This window comes from Paramacrobiotus metropolitanus, unplaced genomic scaffold (assembly GCF_019649055.1).
Source record: "Paramacrobiotus metropolitanus isolate TYO unplaced genomic scaffold, Prichtersi_v1.0 Parri_scaffold0000061, whole genome shotgun sequence".
NCBI classification, from domain to species: domain Eukaryota; kingdom Metazoa; phylum Tardigrada; class Eutardigrada; order Parachela; family Macrobiotidae; genus Paramacrobiotus; species Paramacrobiotus metropolitanus.
Window position 1 is genome coordinate 847,742 of NW_026570281.1, and position 25,298 is coordinate 873,039.

The 25,298-nt window shown below is 44.5% G+C and overlaps 5 protein-coding genes across 6 annotated transcripts; 2 read left to right on the plus strand and 3 right to left on the minus strand.

The window, feature by feature from the left end:
- Positions 1-2,802: 2,802 nt before the first annotated feature.
- On the plus strand, positions 2,803-4,767 carry LOC129593416 (uncharacterized). The gene is made up of 3 exons (XM_055489711.1): positions 2,803-3,277; positions 3,547-3,915; positions 4,218-4,767. The coding sequence occupies exons 1-3, from the start codon at positions 3,085-3,087 to the stop codon at positions 4,382-4,384; spliced, it is 729 nt and encodes a 242-aa protein (XP_055345686.1). The 5' UTR covers positions 2,803-3,084; the 3' UTR covers positions 4,385-4,767.
- A 1,886-nt stretch (positions 4,768-6,653) lies between these two features.
- LOC129593345 (uncharacterized) lies at positions 6,654-9,574 on the minus strand. Its single transcript, XM_055489602.1, has 3 exons — positions 9,052-9,574; positions 8,257-8,559; positions 6,654-8,128 (listed from the first exon to the last, which is right to left on the minus strand). The coding sequence occupies exons 1-3, from the start codon at positions 9,421-9,423 to the stop codon at positions 6,968-6,970; spliced, it is 1,836 nt and encodes a 611-aa protein (XP_055345577.1). The 5' UTR covers positions 9,424-9,574; the 3' UTR covers positions 6,654-6,967.
- Positions 9,575-10,033: 459 nt separating this feature from the next.
- LOC129593438 (pescadillo homolog) lies at positions 10,034-14,523 on the minus strand. The gene is made up of 13 exons (XM_055489752.1): positions 14,352-14,523; positions 14,194-14,273; positions 13,941-14,094; positions 13,772-13,881; positions 13,404-13,531; positions 12,745-12,995; positions 12,614-12,685; positions 12,453-12,539; positions 12,264-12,397; positions 12,072-12,200; positions 10,728-10,912; positions 10,434-10,552; positions 10,034-10,357 (listed from the first exon to the last, which is right to left on the minus strand). Exons 1-13 carry the CDS (start codon positions 14,370-14,372, stop codon positions 10,142-10,144), a joined length of 1,686 nt encoding a protein of 561 aa, XP_055345727.1. The 5' UTR covers positions 14,373-14,523; the 3' UTR covers positions 10,034-10,141.
- A 186-nt stretch (positions 14,524-14,709) lies between these two features.
- Positions 14,710-21,180, plus strand: LOC129593437 (exosome complex exonuclease RRP44-like). 2 transcript variants are annotated; one of them, XM_055489751.1, is made up of 19 exons: positions 14,710-15,173; positions 15,448-15,510; positions 15,621-15,715; positions 15,806-16,005; positions 16,068-16,141; positions 16,269-16,424; positions 16,483-16,677; positions 17,068-17,193; positions 17,506-17,790; positions 17,975-18,091; positions 18,301-18,402; positions 18,457-18,606; positions 18,680-18,807; positions 19,039-19,125; positions 19,184-19,340; positions 19,754-20,146; positions 20,384-20,536; positions 20,608-20,730; positions 20,898-21,180. In XM_055489751.1, the coding sequence occupies exons 1-19, from the start codon at positions 14,934-14,936 to the stop codon at positions 20,982-20,984; spliced, it is 2,931 nt and encodes a 976-aa protein (XP_055345726.1). In that variant the 5' UTR covers positions 14,710-14,933; the 3' UTR covers positions 20,985-21,180. The 2 variants fall into 2 exon arrangements, 1 of the variants encoding a protein (XP_055345726.1); XR_008691095.1 differs by lacking the exons at positions 20,608-20,730; positions 20,898-21,180 and having other exon boundaries at positions 19,754-19,820; positions 19,877-20,146; positions 20,384-20,518.
- On the minus strand, positions 21,142-25,043 carry LOC129593439 (spartin-like). The gene is made up of 4 exons (XM_055489753.1): positions 24,364-25,043; positions 23,748-23,980; positions 22,337-22,836; positions 21,142-21,912 (listed from the first exon to the last, which is right to left on the minus strand). Exons 1-4 carry the CDS (start codon positions 24,832-24,834, stop codon positions 21,452-21,454), a joined length of 1,665 nt encoding a protein of 554 aa, XP_055345728.1. The 5' UTR covers positions 24,835-25,043; the 3' UTR covers positions 21,142-21,451.
- Between the last annotated feature and the right edge of the window lie 255 nt (positions 25,044-25,298).

Here is a 25,298-nt window from a genome sequence, read left to right on the forward strand (position 1 = left end):
CTTAGCAGTGATTGTACAACGTCTTGAGGAAAGACTCCAGAATCTAAATGGGATTGCTGATGTGTCCTACCAAAAAATTATAAGTTGAACCACGCATGGACAGATGGACTGGACTGTAGTAGAAGCTCGGTCACACTTTCACCTAAAGATTCTTCTCACTGGACAATGGGGTAGTTCGGTAACTCACTCGTCTTGGTAGCTCTGTCACTCGCCACTCGCTCATCTGGAGCTTCTGATCATTGGACACTGGTGATCGCTGGGGCACTCATTCAGATCCAGTGATTTTTCTTACTGGACAGTGGTAACAGCTCGGTTACACACTGTTCTAAAGATTTTGCTCATTAGACAGTGGTGGTAACTCTAACACTCACTCATCTGCTCACTGGGTAGTTCGGTCACTAACTCGTCCAGTGATTTTTTTCGCAGTGGTGGTAGCTGTGTCACTCACTCATCTAGAGATTCTCCTCACTGGACAGTGATGGTAGTTCGGTCACTCACTCGTCAAGTGATTTTTCTTACTGGTCAGTGGTGGTAACTCGGCCCATCATTTCTCTACAGATTTTGCTCACTGGACAATCAAGGAAGTTCGGTCACATTGGGTCACTAACCTAGCTTCTAATTTATCTTACGGGACAGGGGTGGTAATTCGGTCACTCCCGCGTTTGGTGTAAATTTGCGTTGTTGATTAACCGAGACATATTTCGAGTTCAGCTTGTTTGGAACGCTTTAAGAAATATGAAAACTTTTCTTTTTTGCGTACTTTGTTCTGAATAGGAGTTAAACATTATGGGGCGCTAGTAAGTAGTCACACATTAGTAAAGGCAGGTCTAGTGAGTGTGTTTAGCAATATCAAACCGCCCGATAAACTTCCAGCACCTTGAAACAGCGTACAATTGTGCCGACAACAAAAACCGGGAGGCTAAATTCTTATTAATTTTGTGCTTGGTGCCGCACGAAAATAAGTACAATTTATTTATTTTTCAGTTTAATTATTGCAATATGTCAATTTATGTTTGTAATGTATCCAGGCAAATTTTTTTAAGTCCCAAGGTCACCTTGAAAGTGGGTTTGATCGTTTGCGGCGTTGTGCCGACACGATTCTGGTCGAACGAATTTAAAAACGAAAATCATGTGAGCCAGTTCTGGACCGAGGTCGATCTATTGACGTTGTCAGTTTTTAAAAAAATGGTTTTGCTTATTGACATCTGAAAACTATGGGGCGCCGCGCGTAGTACAGATCTTGTACTTAATAATAGATATTGCAATATATGATTTCATATCAAGCTAATTTTGAGTTTGGTACACATTTTGTCCTTGAGAATGGTACGTGCCGTTAACGTTTAACGTAGAACTTTGAATGATTTAGGACATATATCTATACAGCACAGAAGCAGAAATCTTTTTCACCAGAGATAACACAGTTTGGCAGGGTTTTAGGTTTTAGATTTTGGCAAAATATTAAATTTAATTCTTAGATTAAACAGTGATCTAGCCGGCTTGAGTCCCCTTGGTCGTAACTGGCTGAAAGGTCGGCTGCTTCGAAAAATCTCCTTATAAACGATTTCTTAATCGTCGGCGCAAGTTTTTCACGCGGCTTGAGCGTACATTTCCACTCAGTTACATATTTTAGCCTGCCACCCGGTGCTGAGTTATTTCAACATTAATTTGTCCTGTATCTTCTAAAAATCGGATCCAAAACCTCAAATCCTGCTTTCCAAAAAATCGGATCCTGCTTTCCAAAAATTTCTTGTAATCTTTGAATCTCTCAGCGCTCCGCCTAATGTTTTTTTTTTAAATTCTAAGTGCTGAAGAGGTCTCTTAAGTGGAAAATTTTTCTTTTTAGGAATTTCAACACTATATTTTAATTTATAGCAAGCCGGCTATTAATTAAATAAATTCCCTATTGGTGTAAATATACAATTATAAGCTTAGTAACAGTGCAGTTAATACATAAATGATCTAAGCAACAGGAATTGCTAGTATTTCAAGGTCACCTTGAAAGCTGTACCGGAGCCAGTTTTGCCGTAACCGGCATCGGTGGCACGGGCAAAATTTTTTTTAAAGAAATAAAATGCATGTGACACAGTTTCGAAACATGCTGAATCTAATGGCGTTTACAGTTTTTTTCATTATGCTATAGTTTTCCCGATCTCGTGGCCTCAGATTTTTATGTAGTTGTAATATAGATCTAGTTCCTTGATAGTTCCTTGATAGATATATCGTGAGTATTCGTACAAACGTACTTAGCGTCCTACATTAGCCTTCCTTTGTTCCACATAAGTAATCCCAACACTGTAAATCGGTCGGGGCGGTTGCCGCCGGTTCGGGAAGTACTGGTAGGCAGTGGTAGCCAAAAAAGGTCTTTTCACGCTGCAGAGCTGTGGAATAAAACGTTTATGTACAGTACCTGTACAAGTTATTGTAACTCAACGCAGATACGATGGTACCGTACTAGTAAACCTTGTGTACCATATATAGTTTTTGCGTTGAGTTACAGTACAATAAATAAAGTTAATAAACTAAAATGCAGATAAATCGTTGGGTGCGATAAAGCGAATCATGACATAATTAGAGCACGTAGGTAAAGTTTCAGCGTTAATGATATTATGATGTTGAATCCAAGAATGCTCCTGTTGATGAACAACAACAAAAGGCTCAATAGCACGTTTAGGTTTAGTACCATTGATCTGCCACGTGACCCCGCTTTCGAAGCTACGATTTGGCACCTGGCACTATTCAAAATTCCTCAGCAGTTTATACTTTACCGTTTCAGCGCCAAAAAGTTGAACACGGCTGATGCAATCGAATCTTTCCTAATCGTTCTATTCCACTACGCTTTTCGAAGGTTTCGTTAATTAATTGATTATATATGTCTCAATTTTTGCACACGCGAACTGCAACGATATTAAGCGTAAGAGATTGAACGCTTTGACGTTGTGTGAGTGTATAATGTATTTGAATTTTCCATAATTTCTATCGTGGCGGGATAAGCATTCTAGGATAGCTTTTCGGGTGCAGAAACCTAATTTGGTTATCAAACATAAGTAATCCAGTCGCGTCACAATTTGTCACCGATCAGAGGCTATGGCAGTCAGGATGAGGCGGCATTGGCCGAATACGATCATATTGTGCCTGACGATCGTCATCATTGTGGCCAGCACGCATTTCCGCTTGGCCTCAACGTGCCTGATGCCTCCTCCCAAGTCGGCCATGGACTGGGCGTGCGAAGGCAGCGATCCACAGAATGCCCACTGCGTATTTGGGTATCTTGCGCAAAGTATGTTTGAGTACAGTTTTTCATAAGCGTGTCAAAGGCGGTTAGCGGGCAGCACCGTGCATTGTATTGTACTCAGTAGCAGGGATTTTTCATTCTAAAATTATAATATACTGTATATATCAATTTATATTGTGCCCTAGCCCATTTGATATTTTGGAGCTTTTATGTTTTCTTCGCTTGAAGTTTTATTTATTTATAGAACGCAGCTTGTAGTATTTCCGTTATGTGATCATGGGCTCGTGTATAATAAATATACTGGATCGTTTCAGAACGCCCTGTTACGAAAGACATCAAAGCACCAGAAGGCAAGCCTTTCGAGCTCCATTGCGAGCCACTCGTTCGCGTGAAACCGCTGTTGTACGAACGAGACTGGCCGCAGCACGGAGCGGGTGGCCGACTGCGCATGTCGGCCGGTGGCTACTTCTGGACACTCAACGGCACCGTCGTCTACTGCGGCAGAGCGCGCTGTTCGATCCATCGGCTGACCTTTGCATCCATCCGTCGCGCTGACGCCGGCACCTACACTTGTGCTTACCTCCATCCCTGCGAATACGAACTTTCTCGGGCGGAGCGGTACAGCTTTTGCCCTCTCGAGTACGGCATTGCTGTCCGTCTCACAGTTGATCCAGCTTCGAAAGGTCAGTGCTGTTCTTCCTCACAAAGTGCGGTAAATTCATAATAATTCATTAATATTTCTTGCTGTAGTACCTATTCTAAGTGACAACCGGTGGATGCCAAATAAAACAATGCATTACTTTAGTGATACACTGATGTATAGATACAGAATATAATGACCATAAATGCGTACATATTAAAATGTTATTTTTATTCCCGAGAATTCTGTGGCAATGATGGCGGAACGTGCGGCACTGCTTTAAGTTCAAAAAGTAGCAGAAACCTGTAGCGCAATTAACCGCAATAATCGTAGCACTGCTTTCAGCTGTAAATAACACGGAACAGCCTACCTTCGCAAGAGTGACAGCGCCATGGAAAAGCAGCGGTTCCTGTGCTGTGACCTCTGCGTTCCCTTGGACAACCATGATCAGCACGCTGTTATGGTCGACAAATTTCCACTTAAAAAAAATTTCCTCTTGGCGTACCTTTTAAGTTGACTGTGCTTGTACTGATATTTTAATATTGTGCATTGTTTCTGGCTGAATCGCTAAATTAACTGCGCGTGCTACTGTCTGTGCAGCCGTTAGCGCATGGAATCTCGCCGCATCGGCGCGATTCAGTATGCATTGCAGACATTGCTCTCGATCACGCGAGCTCCGTATACGCGAATGCATAACTGTAGATTTGATTGGGCCAGAATCCTCCGGGAATCATGCACATTCACTGCGTTACGCGAGATCACTATTTTGACTCGCGCCTTATTACGCTTGTTAGTCCATGTTCCCGTGAAAGTTTATGATGTTAGCATTAATTATTTGTTTCGCATGCGTATCTAAATCACTTTCGTTGAAGTCATTGTACGTACCCACATGATAATACGCATGATACGGAAAAAGGTCAGCGTCATAGAATCAGCTATGGCATAACTCTACAAATAAAAGAGAAATATTCCAATGACACAATTTGTCGAATTTTATACATTAATGAATGATTTTCTCTATTAAATTTGGATTTTGCAGCCAGTTCATTTCACATGTTGAAGGCAGCCATCCTCGTCCTCTTTTTTCTGGTAAGGTCTCGATCAGTTGACAATACGCAACAGTCGCAGGGCTCGCACCCATATGACGTGCAGTAATTCAGATTGGTGGCACGTACTCAATACTCATGCAACGAAATTGACAAACGGTGAAACACTGGTGATGGCTGGTACTTAGTTGAGCCAACACAAAAATTCACAAAGAACGAATGGCTACCGACACTGATTGTGAAAGCTTTAAACTATGTTTGTCCGGAAGCTACATACAAGTACTGCTTCTGATCTGCGGATAAGCTACTAAGTAGACACCCGTGAACGAGGCTCGGAATATTCAATTTCAATTTGAAGTTGTGAACTGCTCAACCTTGTGAGTAACTAAAACCATTTTCCTACCTTCATCACTGCGTGACCGCAGGCAAAAACGATGACGATGTAATACTAACAATAAGTACGAGAATCAATTATATCGCGGTAAATAGTTGACGTCGCTCGCTCTGCGAACATTTTTTCCATTAATTTCATGTACATGTGCGGTTGGTCGGGAACAGTTGACCTGTTCAAGGTCGAAGATGATCTGCTCACTGTGGAACATTTCCGGCGCCGCTCCTGACTCTTCCATTGGTCCCGCTGAACAGAGTATATGGGGGATAGTGCTGTTAGTGTCGCTAGCCAGTAACCTTCTTCCATTGTGGCTGCTTCTTGAAAATCGTCGAGCACTGCGCTCTTTTCACGTGCACGTTATGAGCATCTTTGTGGCTAATGTCCTGTTCAGCATCGGCGATATTTCCGTAAGCTACTTCATCGCTCCGGTGTATGGCGACGACGAGGAGACGCCGGGACTGTGTGCTATGCTGGACTACCGCGGACTGGTGCTGCCGGCTGTTCTGCTGTACTCTGAATGGATTCTGACCTTTAATCGCCTATCCGCCGCGCTGTTCCCGGTTTTCTATCGCAATGTGTACAGTCCTCTTGTGGCGATAAGCATCTCCGTCAGCGTGATCGTATTGGTCCACGCCGTGATTGTCCCCGAAATTTCCCTTGTCCATTTGTCCCAGGATTATGATGCAGCTGTCTGCGCCTATAGAAGCAACGTCACCAACTACACACAATACAGTAAGGCGGTCTCGATTGTCGCCAGCCCAGTTCCGTACGGTCTGATCGTTGTAACATTCGCTGGAATCTGCCTCAAGCAGTGCTCACACCGCGGTGGGTCCAGACGACGACAAATGTCATCAGCTTTTGTCACCACAACGGTTACCGTGGTCACACAGCTGCTGGCGTGGCTGCCATCGAAGTTCAACAATTATCTATACGAATATGACCCCGCCCACTACAGTCCGTACTTAGCGCGGATTGGCGCGTACCTGTACTATGTTCCCATTGCACTGGGCCCCATCCCCTTGTTCTGGACGATTCGGGAGCTCAAAGTGGCGTTCAAGAACAGGATTCGCTGGGCCAGAGAAAAGGGGCGTGGCTGCTTTGCCCGTGGCGAGGTATTGCCGGCAGTGAGTCCCATTTCCATGGGCGTCTTAACGCGCAGTTCCACTTATACAACGACGACCGTTGTCTCCAATTAAGTATTTCTACTTTTATTAGGCAGAATTTGAAAGTGGGGCAGCAGTTACCCACTGACCATGCACATTATTGGACGAGATTTTTGTTGGTTTTTTATTTGCGCTTGTACAAACAGCTATAGTGCTTGCAAGTAGCAGTATGCAGTAATTTACTGTAATCTCGCAGGTGAACCTCCAAGGATTTATCGCTTACTTTAGTAAAATTTAATATACATATGTACTGTATTTGGTCAATGTTGGCAGCGTCGCACAGACACCAAAAAACTATGCAACGATAAGAACACAAGATGTCAAATCACCAACCGCAATCGCACCAAAGTAAGACAGATTAAGAAACCATACATTCCGTAAAGTCAAGTTGCCAATTACTAAAAAGGTCACCAGTGCCGGCTACCCAGACAATTAAGAGATCAGTCAAAGATTTGTAATATGCAGTCATAATACACAATTAACAAAAAACTACTATCAGTGCTTCTTTCGCGCAGCCGGTTTCTTTTCCTGCTGAGCCATCTTCTCGTGGTGCGCCTTTTCCCGTTCCGCTTCCAGATCAGCTGCTTTCAGTCGCGCCACCTCCGCCAGCCGGGCGCGCTCTAGCAGCTCCATGTTAGCGTCTTTCAGCTGTGCATTCGTAATAAAGTGTTCGTTGAACACCGGCGTGGAGCGGCGACGCAGCGGCCCGCTGTCAAAAAGGACGCGGTTGTTGACCGCCGGGAGTTTCCGCTGCCGGTACTCCAGGTACCCGGGATCGTCAACCAGCTGCCGCAAAGCGCCCCATTCCCGGTGGAAATATTTACACTGCTCCACCACCCTCTGGAGGCTGGACACGGTGAGGTCCAGGAGACCCTCCAGCCCCGGGTGCTCCCGGAGGTACTGCGTATTTGTGGTAGTGTTATCCAACTGGGCGACGCGCTGGTTCAGAGCGAAGAGGATCTCCATAAATGAAGTGAACTCGTTGACGTTTTCCTGCTGCTCATGAATGACTGCCTGGGCGGCGTCTGACTGGGTCTGGAAGTCCTCCTGGAGGCGGTCGACTGTTCGGAGGAGAGTGTCATGCCGGGCGCCACTGCGCGCCTCCAGCATCTGGCGTTCGCGCTGGAACATGTCGAATTCTGGACGAAGTACGGTGCGAAGGAGGTGGTCGAGGCGGGCGGTGCTGCTGTCCAGGGACTGCGCCTGACGCACCTGCCCTCGGAACACCTGCACCAGCTCGCGGGCATTACCGGCCTTAGTCAGGTCTAGAAGAGTAGCAAAGGTGCGTTGCAGCTCGGTGTGGGTGGGCAAAAGGGTGTCCGGAGGCCGCTTACTCCCAGGGCGGTTGCGTATAGCGCTCAGGGCGTGCGGGAACGGTTTGATGATGGGGTCACAGCGGAGGGGGCAGGCATTGGCGCTGCTTTTGAGGGTGGCGTTCAAGGTTACCAGCTGCTCCATACATTGCCGACAGATGGCCTTGTGCTCCTCCAGCGCCGCTTGCACATCCCGCAGCATGGCGTCGCGGATGCGCTCGCTCCTGCGCATTTCTTCGCTGGTGCTGGCGAAGGACTTTTCCGCGCGCTCCTTGGCCCGCGACGATTCGGCGAAGACGTTAGCCAAATAGGTCATCTCCTTTTCCTGCAGTCGGATTCGTTCCTACATGTGAATTGCATGGCACTTCACAGAGGTCACTCAGGATATACAATTTTAACACGGTAAGGAGCAAAATTAAGGCAGGAATACCTACACTGCATGCAAGTCTTCAAAGGTCACACAAAAATTACCTCCAAGTTAATCAGTGTACTCTCGAAGCGGTTGGCGTCCTCGCCGAGATATCCGCGGACCCGACCCAGTTTCCGTCCCATGTCGGCCATGAGGTCGACGTACACCAGCGTCCCGTTGATGCCTTCAATCATCTGGCGTGTCTCCCGGGCCAGCCGATTTAGCACCGTATTGCTGGTGTCGGCCTTGAACGCCGTTTCGCCCGCTTCCCGTTTCTCCCGCTCCAGACTCTCCAGACGCTCACGGGCCAGCCGCTCTTTGATCGCCTGCTTCCGGGTCTGCAGTCGCCGGTACGTCTGCGCATCCTAAACGCTGCATTGGATTATATTATTTCATCAGTTACTGCCACTCCGCCACATTCCATGTGGAAAACATTACAGGCTCTGAGGTTATATATACTCGTAGTTACAGGCCAAATGGCCAAAGCATCAGAATGGTCGACTCCTATTAGAAATATTTCGTTTTACGTTTGCTTTCGTTTTATAATTTTGTAAATTTAAATTATAAATTATATCCAATAAACTTTTATAAAGTTCCACAAAAGTACTTATTCAAACTTATTAACTACGAGCTAATCACTTATTAGTATGAGGGCGTCAAGTCGGTTGCAGTAACCGTAAGATTATTGCGCTCTTCAGCGTAACCCCGCCAAAGTTACCGGTAATACTAAAAAACAGCTGCACCGGCACAGACATAAAATCGAGAATGAATGTGGCATCTGAATGAAATTTCTTATCTACCATACGTGATGAATATCATTATATTATCAGGATCGGTTTATAAATAGGAAGTCTTACTAGCTTCCTGCGCAGATACATGATCTTTTTCTTCAGCACACTCTTTGCTTCCGGCACGGTCATGCGACCATAAGCCAGCGCCTCCTGTTGTCCGCGCCCGAAGCGGACGAACATATCGCGGAGAAAGCCGGTATCGTCGGTCTCCGTGGAGTGGATGGCCGCCTGGGCGGCATCCCGGCGTTGCACCAGTGCGGCCACATCGCGGCTGAACTGAGCGGTGCCGGTGCGGCAGTGCTCGTCGAACAGACGCCCATCGTACTCCACCACGTGCAGTACCAGCCGGGAATGCTCTAGTTCCTCAATCAGTTGCTCCGGTTGGATGCCGGGCTCGTCCGACTCCGCGGTCGGGTCGGTTGGCTCCTGTAGCTGCATGCCGGGAGAAGGTTACATTGTTGTGGGGGATGTCAGCTTGTCAACCGGCTTTAACTGGTGTTATTGTGGTATTCTGCATTTTATGCCAACGGCTAACGGTCAAAATGTATGACAGTACTAGTACTAAAAGCACCTTCAAAATGCCGGTTAAATGTTTAGAAACACATACATACTCAAGTGTACACAATAATTGTTGACTTGTTGTATTACGTTGCTATCCAATTAAGTTTACCGGATGTATGTACTGGTAGAATCATTATTCACAGTATTAATACAATAATCATTATTCACAGTATTAAAATATGATGGCCATGCACACACAACAGTTATGCACCGTATTCAGTGTTCATATACGGTACTTACAAATTTACAACTGTAATTAATTAATAAGTCTTCATTACCTACGGACTTTGTATTAGGCGCAGGACATAAAGTAGCCATATGACGCATATGAAAGGAATAGACCGTACACTGTAAAGGATTCTGATACGGAGTATAATCATACCCAAGAAAATTGTTGTTGTTTGTTGAACAACTCTGACCTCCTATCCAATAAGACGCTTAACCAAGGGAACACATACGTACTGTACTGCAAATCATGGACGCCAACTCGATATATCAGTTTATTTAAAAACAACACCAGAATTAATTTTGCTCTCAGGCATTCTCGCAAACACAACCACAAGAATATTTTCTGGCAGCAACAATGCACACACATCTATTTTTTGCCGGTTTTCTGCTCAATGGCTTTGCGTTTCTCCTGCAGCCGTCGGACTTCTTTGTTCTGCTGCTTCTTGGAGTGCATGATCTTCTCGTAGAGATGCCGTTGCTTTTTGCCCATCATCATCACCGATAACTTCTTCTCCTCCGCCGCCTCTAACTGCGCCGTCCGCTCAGCCTCCTCGCGCTTTGCTATGCCGCGTTTTACCGCCATCTACCGTTCCAAAACACTCAGCTACCATAAACGACTCCAAAAGCAACTGGATAATAAGCAATGCGCTCACACTGACCTCAGGTTTTTCTTGGTTGGTCGGTGGCTTCTTTTTGCCCTTGGATTTCTTCGGGGATGTTTCGTCGTCGGCATCTTCGTCTTCCGAATCGCTGGGCTTTTCTTCCCCGGCATCCAGTCCTACAGAACAGTTCAGGTTTTTGAAAGTTTGGCCCGGTAAATATTTGAATCAAATTACTGTTTGCGTTACGAAAATGATAAAGCTACTAAAAAGGCTGACAGCCAAACAAGGGTTTTTGTGCCAATGAACTACAGTCTGACTCAATTCAGCAAAACAGAAATGCAGCAAACAAACCGATATCGGGCAGACGCTGAGTGGCCGCCGGTAGTATGATGGGCTCCTTGATGGGCTGGTAGCGGGAGTTATCGGCAAAAGGTGACAGGTGAGGCGGCAATTTCTGACCAACGAAGTATGGCTCCACCGGCAACAGTTCGCGGGCGTTGATAGAATCGAACACCCACTGCGGCTGCACGTAATGTCTATTAAAAAAAGGCAAGATTATGCGGGAGCAAGGCAGCCATCCACACTCGACAACCACTTCCAAAAACTTCCATAAAAAATAATCTCGCAAAAAAAAATAAATAATAATTTCAGTTTTCCACAATTAATTAAATTTAATTTCTTGCAATTCTATTTATTCACAGAATTAAACAACAGGCATCAAGAAATATCGCACCATAAAACCAAACCGGTTCGCAAAAAAGGCAATTATTGGGTCAACAACAATCCTTGCAGAAACACTGTGTCAAGTAGGGTTGAAATTCATGAGGTTCAAACCCAGTTTTGAAAGGAAATGAAATGAAACGTGAGATGAAAAGAAATGAAATGAAACGTGAAATAAAATTATTTAAAAAAATTGATTATTTTAGTAATATTAATTATCACACTTTAATAACTTTTTCTGCTGTATCAAATATTTGTTTCCAAAATATCATTAGCAAATCAAGATATGGTTATCGCCACTCCCAAAAACGGTTCGAGATTACAAAATGTCTATACTTTATGCTCAACCGCAAAACCAATAAGTAAGAGTTTAAACCTGTCGCTTTTGGTTTTATCGTATCTCTAGAGATTCTGCACTGATTGTGTTAAACATACCGTTCCAAAAAGATTTATTTTTGTATTTGCCATAAGTTCATAAAATTTGGGGTACCTAGTTGTTATAAGCAGGAAGCGAAGTCAGATTATTTTACTAAGTGCTAGTGGCGTTTGCTACTTGCCATCTGCGGATGTCCAACGATCGAATTAGAAACAGTTAAACTGTAAACATACTCGCTAATACGTATACCGGTGGATAAATCGCGTTTACACGAAAAGCAGTCAAACCTGGGCCAGGTTTTATAACTTTTTACACAAAATTTTATGAAACATGTTAATTTCATGCGGTATCGTCGTATTTCAAGTGATTCCACAATTTCACGATTTCTTTCATTTCACGTTTCATTTCATTTCCTTTTCACATTTCACGGGAGGGTCCGCATGATTATGAAATGATTTGAAATGAAACATGAAAGATGAAATGCATGAAATCATGATTTCAACCCTAGTGTCAAGTAGGTATTCAAAAAACGTTGAAGGTCATGCTGATCAATGCAGTCGCGATGCAGACAAATGCCCACACCATATCCCGCAACATACCCGTTGAGCACCTGCTGGCGACGCTCCACCGGTCGATCGACAATCTGATAATTAATGGTTTGATCGTCCTCCGCGAATGTCGCCCCGAATGCCGTCGTGCGATCCCAGGAGCATTCCCCTCCACATGATCTGCAACCGAGATGCACCAGCCACATTAAACCATATTTAAACAAACGTCCGTCTTTTGCCAACCTGATCGCAAACACGAGGGTTTCGCGCGGCACTTCGCGGTTAAGAAAGAATTTCATCCCGGCGAACAGTTTCTGAAGTCTACGGGTCTTCTCGAATTCCTTGCGGGTCGCTTCCGCAGCAGCCATATCGGTCTCCTGATAAAAAGACCTGTTTTTCTAACCACAAAAGATAATGTAATAAAACTTGTACCGTTGTGGCGGGGAATTCGTCCAAGGCGGCATCGTCTTCGATGCCCGACGCTGAACTCAAAAGCGTCTGATTCAGTGCAAAAATACGCTGCAAAATAACAAATGCCTGATAGATATAACTTAGTTCTGTAAACGAGGCAACAAATTCAACAAGCCATTCACCTCTCTGAAGTTTTCTTCAACGTTAACCAAATCCCGATCATCCGCACGATTGACATCGTCCTCTCCCGCAATCTGTACAAAACCGTTCGATTTGTCAATAAGATTGCGGGCGAACAGACTCATTCGCCCACCTTGGGTGGATAGTTGAGATTGAGCTGAGTGAACAAGTGGAAATTGACGAATCCCAGCATGGTGACGTAGAATTCGGTGAAGGTCAGCATGATCTTGAAGTCAACATCGGCTGGCTGGTGGCTGGGCAGAGCGTGCGGTGTTATCCAAGTGACGGTCTGGCCCTGGATGTCCGCCTGGTAGTATACGCCCTTGATGGACACAAACACCTTCCGCAGCGCTTTGGCCGCCATCACGTAGTGCATGAACTCCACTGCAAGGCACACATTAACAGGAATCCGACTAATTGTAAGTATACGCCATTAGAAATGTAAAAAGCACCGTGCAGTACACAAACGAAGCCAAAACGTTTCTGAAAAACAGCTAGTGAGATTTTAAACGGAGCAAAAAACTGCAACTAAATCCGCTTTTATGCTGCGCCAGGTTGAACGTACAGCAACTCTACCACTACTGACTACAATACTCCAGTCAATAATGTCAATTATATTCTGCATACGCATTAACAAGAGTAGGGGATTCTCTGCCTGAGAAGCTGTCTACGCAATAAAAATAAACTGTTTCCCGCTTTGGTTTTACTAAAATAATTTTTACACATAACAACCAATACAACTTTTTTAAATTAATTCAGCCCGGTTATGCCGGCATTCTATGCAGCCTTTACCGGTTAAACGGCGACATAGCCTGACAATTCTTTCCGGTGTGCTTCGCGATTTGGGAAATGTGGCGAACAAGAAGCACATGGACAAGCAGTCGTCCAGGTCTCTCACGGCGTCCACAAAACTTGGATACCTTCAAAAAGTAAGATTTTCATTTTAGCCGCAACTTCGTGTGCAACTTACGGTAATAATAAAAAAATGGAAAACCGAAGCATTTTTCCACGAAAGAATTTAAATTACACTTTGATTATTTAAATTATTAAAACAACGCCACATGAGGGTTACTCTAATGAAACAGAAAACGTTCATGGCATAGGCATTACTATTAGGCAATTTACAACTGCGTATGTAATCATCAGCTGAGAATGCGCACCTTTCCTTGACAATATGATCCAATTTATAAACCGGTTTATTCCGTTTCAATCGGGCTGCCGACTCGCCATCCTTATAAACTTCTGCTTTTTTCAACTTTTTGATGAAAACCTGCAAAAAAGCACCCTTTCCACAAAACTTCCAGGGGACGCGACGCACAAAACGAGCACCTTAAAATCGCGGAATTTCTGAATAATGGGATCATGCGCCAGATACTGGATGTCCTTGAGGAAGTAAAAGGTCTTCACGCCGGTGCTTCCCTTGTTGGCCTTCTTTTTATTACGCGGCTCGTTAGGATAGACGCCCTTGAGGATGCACAGGCGCCTAAAAAGCAGATCAAGAACTCAGTAGGGTTCGCCGATTTCTGCACAGCCATGACTACGACTAGCAGCCTAACACAGAATAGTAAAGTGGTTAGCGCACCTAAAGTCTTTCAAGGATATTTGAAGGCGTTTCACCGCCTGCGATCGGGAGATGTATTGAGTGGCCGTTCCCGCGGCGAACTACGAGAGCCCAAAAATGAAGAATATCGTAGGCAAACTGACGTACAGATACTTTCAGAACTGGCGAAATCGGCTCACCTTCTTCTTCATCTTCCCCATTTTGCGCTCGCCGGACGTTCAATCAATGCTACCTAATGAATCCTGCAGGTAAAAGAATTTCCGAAACACCAGATTCAGAAGAAAAATAAAAAAAACTCAAGAAACCTGAAAGTTTTATTACTGTTAACTGTGGCATTTTTTTACAGGACCAAAAATGCAGATGATCGGTGACTAGCGGCTGCCTTCCCAGGTAGTTAACGGCAGTAGTCACCGAATGCAAATTCCATACTTCACCCGAGCAGCAGTTGTATTAAGTTTCGATCTGCTTTCCGGTTGTATCTGACGATCATGTCGGCGGCCGCAAAATGCGAGTAAGTAGAACTGAAACTGCCTGTAATTTCACACGTCGTAATGACTGCGTTTGCGCTGTGACACAGTGACTTTCTTCTTTTCAGTGCATCAGGATTTTCGAAGAGTTTAAAAATCCCAAGACCATTGCAGCCCTTAACAGCACTGGGATTCGCTCAGCGGTTGTGGTTGTGTCTGTCTCTTTTGTGTCGGTTAGAGCCGAAGCAGTTGAAGTTTGTCAGTTTGTGCTGCAACTCACCGTCAGTGCGAAGAATGGGTCCCCGTGAGCCAGCACGCCAAGTGGTCTTTATCCGCAAAACCAACGACGGCAATGTCCAGCGTTTGGTCCGCGAGCGCTATCTGCGCAGCGATCTACCCTGTGGGAGTCCGCAGTGTCGGGTCTGTCCGCCAGCTCCCGGTCACAAATTGCACTCGCAGCCCAATATCGGAGTGTCCACTCAGTTCCCGCAGGCGCATTACACGGTGCCCACGCTGGAAGTCGTCATGAATCAGGTTCACGAATTACGAAAATTTTGTTTGAATTCTGAGTAATTTTTCGTTTAAGCGTTTTTAACGAATGTTTCAACTGCGTTGGCCGTTGCAGAGACGATGGTTAACCAAAAATAATTAATATCAGCTGATTATTACATGCAATAGTTGTCAAAATCTGTAACTTGCAGTTACTTACTTATCAGTTAGTTGATTAATCGTACCAAAATTGATCACTTGCCAATTCGGTATTTTGACTGCTTTAAACCGTTTATTGTAATTGTGCATGTGATTCTAGATGGCCTTTCTGGAGCATCCTGATGTCAAAAATATTTTAATTATGTCCACTGTCGCTGAAGAAGTAGGTATCACTTTAATGATTTCATCTGCTAAATTCATGGGATCACTTCAATTTTTGCTAAATACTTCATGATTTATTTACCGTGTTCTGTTAACAGTTAACTTGTCTAGGTGGAAAGACTGAATTTTCCCATATTTGAGCGATTAAAAGCGCTTCATACGAATCCTTCCAAGCACGTGTTTTGCTTTGCCAATGAATACCACAAGTAAATTATTCGGCTTAATTCAGTGTTTTTTCAAGGTAGTGCAAGCAAAATTTTTTGTCCACCGATAATGAAAGGATGCTTCTTAAACAGGGAATGTTTCGTGGAGAGGATAGCCAAAGAAACGAAGGAGGAGCGGGATCAGCGCGCCGTGTGTGTCGCTGCCAAATGGCACGGTGACCACCTCAGCCAGCAACACGCTGCCAAGTCGAGCACACCTGTTGCTGTGGTGTTGGCCAGTTCGCCGAAAGAATTATCGCTGGCAGCATCCGTTGGTGCGCCGGCAGTTTTAAGTAAGTACATCGGTAAGTTTCATTGAGTTAATGATATCCTGTAACGTATGATGTCGTTGCAGTATATGACTATGTTGTCTCGTTGAAAGCGTCCGAGCCGCTTGTGGATTTATTGGCCAAACCACCTAGCACAGATGTAAGCTTTTTCATGCTCTTTTCCGATGTATTATTTTTTCTTATTTTCTCTGCAGCGTAAGGGAGTATTTATTTTCTTATGCCTGGAATTTCGTCTGCCTGCTTGTTCAATTTTGCCGTGCTTGCAGGAGGAAAAGGACAGCATATTTTACTACCCACCTCACCTGAAATTATCAGTTATCCAGAGTGGCTTGAAATCCGGTACTTACTATCAAGGAAAATTTCATGCTTCGCGCGAAAACTACCTGGAAGCGCAGGTGTCCGTGGAGGGCCGGGATCAGTTCGTAAGTCGGTTGCCGCTGTTAAATATACAGTCGTTTGATGGGCGGACTTTGGTGACAGGTGCTGATTCAAGGCCATGCCCATCTCAACCGCGCCGTCAATGACGATATCGTAGCCATTGAGATTTTCCCAGAGGACAAATGGTCAGCGCCTTCTAATCTCGTTATCGAGGAGGCAGCTGATACGGAAGTCCCGGAAGGTGAGGAAGAGGATGAAGTGGAGGAAGACAAATCTGCAAAGAAACTCCAGGATGAGGTGAGTTCTTTATGAGAGAAAAGGGCATTCACTTTGTGTGTTGGCTGATTACGCTTTGAAACAAAAAAGAGAAAGTTTGGTAAAAAATTACCTTAATTTTGTGTTTTACTTACGAATAAATTACCTGCATTCTTCTGGGAAATTACATGAAAATACTGGATGTGAAAAAATTTTAGTAACATCCGTTCAAGATTCGTTGTCATGTTAGTAATGCACGAGACTTAGTTTGCCACGTTTGTATTACATTTTAATTATAATGTGCTGTTTATGGGCTTGTGTCACCGTTTTTTTGACTCCGGTTATTCACTTGTATTTGGTGTGATTTATGCTCTGCGATTTTGAACACATGAGACACTGAGAAACTATGAGAACGCATGGTTTTAATGACAGATGGAAAAGAAACTCCGACAAGAAGTAGCGAAAAAGGATCGACAACCGACGGGCCGCGTTGTGGGCATCATTAAGCGTAATTGGCGGACGTACTGCGGCGTGCTTCGGCCGAAAATATCCAAAACGGTAACGTATCTAATGGCTGCTGATTTTCTTTTGGAGCGCTTACACCGGGATTGCAAGTGTTCCGCTGTACTTTTACTGGTTGAAGATAATTCTGTGGTTATTACTCAACGTTTCCCGTGATAAGTTTCAAAATATTTTTGAATAATGTTGTTGACATTTAACGAAAAACTCTCTAACCGAGCTTTAATGGTAGTGCTTGTACTGTACCCTGTTTATGTGCTTTTGAAATTCTTACTGATTTGAACAAATGAGCTATTTTAAATTTCCAAAACGTCGAATTGATGATTGCATAACTTACCATGCCTTTTTCAGTCAACACGTTACGTGTTCGTCCCAGCCGACCGGCGGATTCCATTGGTTCGCGTGGAGACGCAGCAAGGGGAGGCGTTACAGGGCCAGCGAATAGTGGTAGCCCTAGACCAGTGGCCCCGCAGTTCCAAGATCCCCATCGGGCACTATGTGAAGAAGCTGGGTGGAGTGGGTGAAAAGGCGGCGGAGAACGAGGTGTTGTTGCTGGAGCACGACATCCAGCATGACCGCTTCTCCGACGCCGTGCTGGCCTGTTTGCCGGTCATGCCCTGGGTCTTGACGGACGAGGTGAGATATCTGTGATTTCGTTCTTGGAATACTGTTGTACGTTTAATGAACGAAAAGAAATAAATCAATGAAAAATATAGCACTCTCTAGAATGAAGTGTTACACTTGGGAATATATTTGCGTACAAAATGCATGGTGCCAGGTAGTGAGCGTCTGATGCATTATTTAATTGATATTCCAATAGGAAGTTCGCAGACGAGCTGATCTGCGACATCTGGACATTTGCAGTGTGGATCCGCCCGGATGTACGGATATTGACGATGCTCTGCATTACCGTCCGTTACCCAACGGGAATTTTGAGGTTGGGTCACGCTCCTCTCTTTCGATGATGGTTAATTAATTTACTTGATAAAAAGTCATATGCATTCTTGAGTGACAGCTGTAGCCGCTTTAAAACTATCCTTGCATATTAGGCAGTCTAAGAAATCATAAAATAAATTGTTTCTTGGCACTTTTTAGCTACTGTTTGCCTGGTAAATGTGGAATGATCCAATGTTGATAACGTTATAGATTGGCGTGCACATTGCCGATGTGACTCACTTTGTGCGTCCGAGCACCGCCATGGACCGGGAGGCGGCCAGTCGAGCCACGACCGTGTATCTTGTCGATCAGGTGCGTGAAAAGCTGTTAGTCGAGTAGAAGAGTCGTTAATGGCAAAATTTTCAGCGCATTGATATGCTCCCAAATCTGCTCAGCTCCAATTTGTGCTCGCTGCGCGGCGGAGAGGACCGGCTAGCGTTCTCCTGTATTTGGGAGATGACGTCGGATGCCCGGATTGTGGCAGTGCAGTTTATGAAGAGTGCCATCCGTTCGCGTGTACGCTTGCTCTCTGAATTGACATCGTTTGTCTTGGCAAGAAAATTTTTTAATTTTTATTGTGGATGTGCAGGCGGCTTTGACATATGCCGAGGCACAGATGCGGATCGACGATAAGAACCTCCAGGACCCAGTGACCCTGGGTCTGCGTGGACTGAATAGATTGGCTAAAATTATGCGAACACGTAGGAAAGATAACGGGTAATTCTGTTTTTTTAATGGAAATTCGTTTAGCCAATTTTCGCCCACATTAGCTTGAAATGTTTCTGCTTTGCCTGTAATTTACAGGACCGATTTGCAGTTTTCTTATGTGTTTTAGTAACCATTTTTAGAGTCTTTGTTAGTGTGCATCATGTACATAAAGCGTTCTTTGTTACATTGAGTGCAGTAGGTAACATTGTGTCATCAGTCGGATGTATGCTTGGTTTGCAGGGCGTTGTTTCTGGCGTCACCGGAAGTACGCTTCAACATTGACAGCGAAACGCACGACCCGATCGACGTACAGACCAAAGAGCTCAAGTAAAGCTTTTGTCTTTCGAAGAGAAAGCCGTTTTTTGCTACGAGATGGTGTGGTTAGGGAGACCAATTTCATGGTGGAGGAGTTCATGTTGCTGGCCAACATCAGTGTGGCCGAGAAGATCTACAAGGAATTCCCCGAGTACGCCATGTTGCGCCGGCATCCCGCGCCGCCCTTAAGTAACTACGAACCAATCGTCAAAGCCGCTGAATCCAAGGTTGGTGAGCGCCTTTCAGAAGAACGGGCTGATTTTCGTTGAATCAGACATCAAGTGTCATCATGTTACGGAACTGGGGGAAACTAAAAGCGAGACAAGCTGTTGCATGATGTTTATGCGATGTTTGGTTGCAATGGTCGGACAGCGGGCAGTTTCAAATGCATTTTCAAAAATGCTCTTATGATTTGTTAACCAGATCCGAGCTTTTCAAAAGGCTTTCACTTTTGTCATCGTAGTACATGCGGTAATTGTGATATAAGTGATATCGCTTTACTTTTTGTGGCTTCGCGTCTTTTCTGATTTTTATTGTTGTTTATTTCTGAATTTTTCGTAAAAGTTGTAATTGTACGAATAAAATTTGTAATTTTATTTACATTCGTCTCGTCTTTATTAAATGGTTGCTTTGCTTGCAGCATTTGGCGCTGCAGGCGACCAGCGGAAAGGCGCTGTCGGATTCGCTGGAACGCGCGTACTTGCCCGGTCAGCCGTACTTTAACACGATGCTGCGCATCCTAACCACGCGCTGCATGATGCAGGCGGTGTATTTCTGCAGCGGCAGTCTGGAGTCCTTCCAAGAGTTCCAACATTACGGCTTGGCCACGCCTATCTACACGCACTTCACCTCGCCTATCCGCCGGTACGCCGATGTCATTGTACACCGATTCTTGGCGGCTGCCATTCATCAGGACGCCACGTATCCACAGTTGTTGGATAAGGGTGTCATGAATAAGCTGTGCCAGAATATCAACTATCGCCACCGGATGGCACAGTACGCCGGACGAGCCTCGGTTGCGCTCCATACGCAGGTGAGAGACCACAGTATTATAGTGTACGGTTTACCGTGATGACCTTTCTACACTGCACCAGACAACCATGGGCCATGATTTACAATTCTCATTCCCAGACTGTTCTGCTTCGAATTTTGTATATGTGGAATTTTAAGTGGTTTGTTTTATATCAGTCGAATTCCCAGTTGCTTGACGTTTCCCGAGATGGGGCGATGTTTCTTAATAACATGTAGGCAATATTATTTTTGTTGATAGTTATTTTTTCGCAATCGTCTGGTGGACGAGGAGGCCTACGTGCTGTTTATCCGCAAAAATGCAGTGCAGGTCCTGGTGCCCAAGTACGGCATGGAGGGGACCGTTATGCTAACCGATAAGAGTGGTAACGTGCAGTTCCGCTACAATGCCGAGGTACGCACAAATTAAGTCGCAGTTTTAATTAAATTAATTACCGTATTCTCATTACTTTTGGCATACTGCAGGGACCATCGGTAACGATCGGAAATGTGACATTGCGGACCTTTGATCGTGTCATCGTCCAGATTTCCGTGGATCAGTCTAGTCTGCAGCACCACCGGCTGGTTACCAAACTGGTCGAACCAATGGTGAGCGAAGCAGAATTTCCTACACTTAATAATTGCTGATTAACTGGTCAAATGACAGTTTTTGTGCGTGCTTTTTTGTGTGTTTTTATAAAAAACACTGTTATTTTAACGACCGTATTTGGGAAGGAACTACAGTTAAAAGTGATGGCCTTTGACGTTCTTGACAGATTCCTGGATTTAGCGTGCCTCCGTCCGATCAGCCGGCCCCAGAAGGCGTTCCGGCCAATAAAATCCAAAAAACCCGAGAAGTGTGAAAGTTCTTTGTTTTGTTATTGTATAGGATTACAATATAGAAACGGAACTTTTGTTGGAAATTTGGCATTACGGAACCTACACTGGGCTTCAACATTTCATGGAATGTGGTTTTAATAGATTTTTAATGTTTTGCTTTCTTCACACGCTGTGTAAACAACACTGAGAATTGTGGATTTGAATGAATTTTCTCTTTCGCATCGTTTTTCTCTTAGGTTGTTACACAATCCAAAACTCAAGAGTAGGAAAATTTCAGTCAGTATCTGAAAATTGAGGAAGCAATCAAATGTTCACAAATGCTTGTAGAATCTGATCAGAGTAAAACCGGTACAGTATAAAATGCAGACCAAAGCCATCAAAACTATCAGTAAAAAATGTGATTATTTATAAATTCATGATAAGCATCAATAATACTGGAGCACAGCAGCGTAAACGAGTAATTTATAAATAAGGAGAAACAGCGCCGAATTCATCCCAATTTGGGATACATGGGCAATGTGCCACTCTTCTCATCAGCCGGCACCGTCGACGTCGTTGTCACCGTGGATCCCCCCGAGTCATTCCGCATTCGTTTGGCCGTCTGCCAGTCCTCGAACATCACTTTGCCGGTGTTCTTGGCAGCCTTCTTGGCCACGCCCTTCACACCCAGATTGCGCAGGGTCAGCCCGGTCATGACGACGTTACCGCCAGCATATACGGCGTCTGCGGCGCTCTCCCCGTACTTCAGGTGAACAATCTGTACGCTCTCGTCGATGATGCCGGCGGCCAACAGTTTCGCTGCGTTGTCCAGCGCTACGTAAACCATGGCGGCACCCTGCACAGCGCATCCGCCCACTTCGTACGCCGTGTCCATTTTGGAGTAGCCAGACTCGTCCGCTTTCGACCAGGATTTCGGGACGGCCTTCTCGATGCTGGCGGTCAGTTTAGGAGCTGGAAAAAGACATAGACTTGCGTTAGAAATCGCCCAGTAGCGATAATTTCAGCGTTCTATGCGAAAAAGTATTTAAATCAAAACATTGCCAGATTTGCGGTCATTTGATCATGCAATTTGCCAAATTGCCATTGACAGCAAAACAGACGTTGATCAAGTGTACAGAAACTTAAACAAGAAAAGCTAAAAAAGTACCAGAGCTAACAGTAAGAAGTCATGAAATTAACGGAAAAAGCCAGTTATGTACATATCCCATTTTGCACGGCAAGACTACAAATTTTTTAAAAATGCAAAGGCTGATTTAAAATGATTCAAACATAAATACCAGCATCAGTGAATAAAAACTTGAAATACGTGTACCGTCATTTCAGTTTTGATCAATTTATTACATTTTACTATTTTGACTATTGAGAAGATTCTTACCCAAGTAACGCGCAATGACCATACTAACATGTCCCACTTGCTTGACGGCCTTCTTGCTGATTTTATACGACCAACCCGAGGCCACCCGGGCAAATTTAACGCTCTTTCGCAACACTGGATTGGCGATAAGCGGCTGGCCATTTTGATCAATCTTTCCCTTGACCGACACTGCATGCTCACGGACAAAATTGTGAATCTTGTCCGATCCGGTATGAATGCCCCACACCACCAATTCAGCGCCATCCAGGATCTTTTTGGAGATACTGCTGCGGTAGGTGGTGTCCTGACCGCGGGCCGCCGCTTCCGTCTCCAGCTCTGCGGCATTCTCGCGCTTCAGCGTGGCCACTTTCTCTTCCGGCACGGCTTCCGCCACCTCCTGGATAACGCGCGACTCCTTCATTGCCGTCAACTGGTTCATGAGGTCACGGAAATGGTTCTTTGTCTCCTCCGAGATGGACCGGCCCAGGATAATGCCTACGCAGGCGCCCTCCACGTCGCTTCTACAAATAACAAACAACTGTTCAATGCAATTGTCAAACATTTATTTTCTAATTGCTGATACCATGTTAACAGCTCACTGGCTGTACTTAAAAAGCGGTCATGTTCTTAGTAATTATGAATCGTTTTTCGAACTTTTTCTTTTTGACTTTTTCAGCACTTTTATAAGTTTCCCTCCGAGCCATTCTTACAAATTTTTCAGGATCCTTCTAAAATTTCGAATTATTTTTACAAGATATTGCTGACGTATGCACTAACAGTACAGTGACATACTCCAATAAACTGCACCAGAAATGAACTCACATTTATATCAGAAACTGTGAATTCTTCTACACGTTTCTGCTATGAATCACTGGCGATGATTAACATGAAAAACGAACTTGAACTGCTCAGAAAACAGTGACTATCGCTAGCGCATCATTTCACTGTGCTGATCAGCATCTAAATTTTCTGAAAAAAACAGTATCAGGCGTGTCAAATGCGAATTATAAAATCAACTAACAAAATATTTATATAAAGACAACGAAATCGAGCAGAAATATGCCATACTTTTCCAAACAAAATCCTTACCAACCACGATTTCTAAATTTGCCGTCGGCCATACTACATTCTACTTGATAAAATTAAAAATAAAACAATTAATATTCATTAATTAATACCATGTATATATTAATAATTAATCTATAAAAACATATAGGAGGATGAATTGCAGCAATTTGTCGATCAATTTTAACTAAGCTTCAGAATTCCCGTGTCTTACAATACTTAAAGTTTTTATATTGGTATTGTACGTGAGTTTAATATTGACTTGTGAGTATGTAGTATACAATACTATGTAGTACATAGTATGTACTACTTGTACATACTCAAGTACGAAAACTCCTGGAGTTTTTAGCACCATATTTGCACTTACGATAAATCGGGCAGCATGTAGGCACCGTAATCGGCATGTACCGAGGGTGAACCGCCAGGGAGCAAAGGATATACCCAGGTGCCCACTTGCAGGAAGGTCGTACAGTTCGGAACGCCGTTAGGCGGCGGATGTTCCAAGCGCAGAATTTTCAATGATGCCGGATAACTAGGAGCGCTGACGTGTCCTTCCGGTGACACGAAGAAGATCTGCACATCGTCCGGAATGCAGAACACCTAAATGCCAGACAATTTTAAAGGATGAACATAACAAACACTTTCGAAATACACTACTTATATTACTCGTTTTTCGAAAAAGAGTACAGTTATATCAATGATTAGTATGTCTCATAAAATTACAATGATTGACAGAAGATTAATTTTAAACATGAGAATTAGATAAACAAGAAATTCTTCAGTTTTCAATTGGTCAACAAGAGAACGGCAAAATGTGAACAAACTGAATTAAGGTTAACAGTCGCAATGATCACGCTAAAATTATGGCTACTTCGAAGTATAAACCCATGCAATTTCATCAAATTACTACCTACTTATATAAAATCAAACTAAAATACGAGTATGAAGTAAGAATGGAAACAACAAGCTAACCCTAAACACACCTCCGTGGCGTTCTCAACGGGGGTGGTGGCCTCATTGCCCCCTTTCTCGAACGGACCGCCTTCCGTCAAAAATTCATCCTGCAGCTGCATCTCGGAGTAGCTAGGAGGGCTGGTGTTCTTAAGATTTTGCGCAAACTGCTTCAGTGAGGCGTCGTCCACCTCCTCCGTGGAACGCAGATACGACAGCCGATCGTCCAGTACTTTGCGGATCCGGCGCATCTTCTCCTGCATATTGCGCGCCCGATCCCACGCGGGGCCAGCGCAGAACGTCTGATCGCAGCGCACACTGAGCGCCTGCTCCATCTGGCGCAAGCCCTCGTCGTAGTGCGGAATGGCCTCCTTGTGCTGACCAGATTCCTCCAAGGTCAGCCCCTGGGCGATCTTCACGTACGCCGCATCGTGCCCACTACGGATGCGATCAAGATCGCGGGCGGATGCGGGATCCTGGTCGTGGACGCGTTGCGCTTCCATCGATATGTTGGGGCGGTCAACGACAAATCTCAAATTCGCTCTTACCCACGCTGATTTGCCTTCACTCGCTTCTGGATAACTTAGGTGAGTAGTTTTACCAAAACAACCAAATCAAAACTGCAAATTTCTAAAGCAGATAATTTTAATTTCAACTCACACGATCAGAAAGAAAATCGTTTGCTCACGAATGAACTGGTTTTTATAACAAGTTCTCGTGCTTCCGCTGTTGTGGCTGCAGGACGGGAATAACCCAAAATAAGCAAAGTAGCCAATCGCGGTGCAGTGCTTGGATTAATCACCGCTGAGTAAGACCGAAGTTACTACAAAGACTCGCCGTCGTCTGCGGTAGTACAACGTCATGAGCCATAGTGCGCAGTCCATTCACAAATTCATTCACCGCTTCGCGGTATAAATGTTTCACTAATCTTTCACTAGTCGAAAGGTCAACCGCCCTGGTGCTGCTT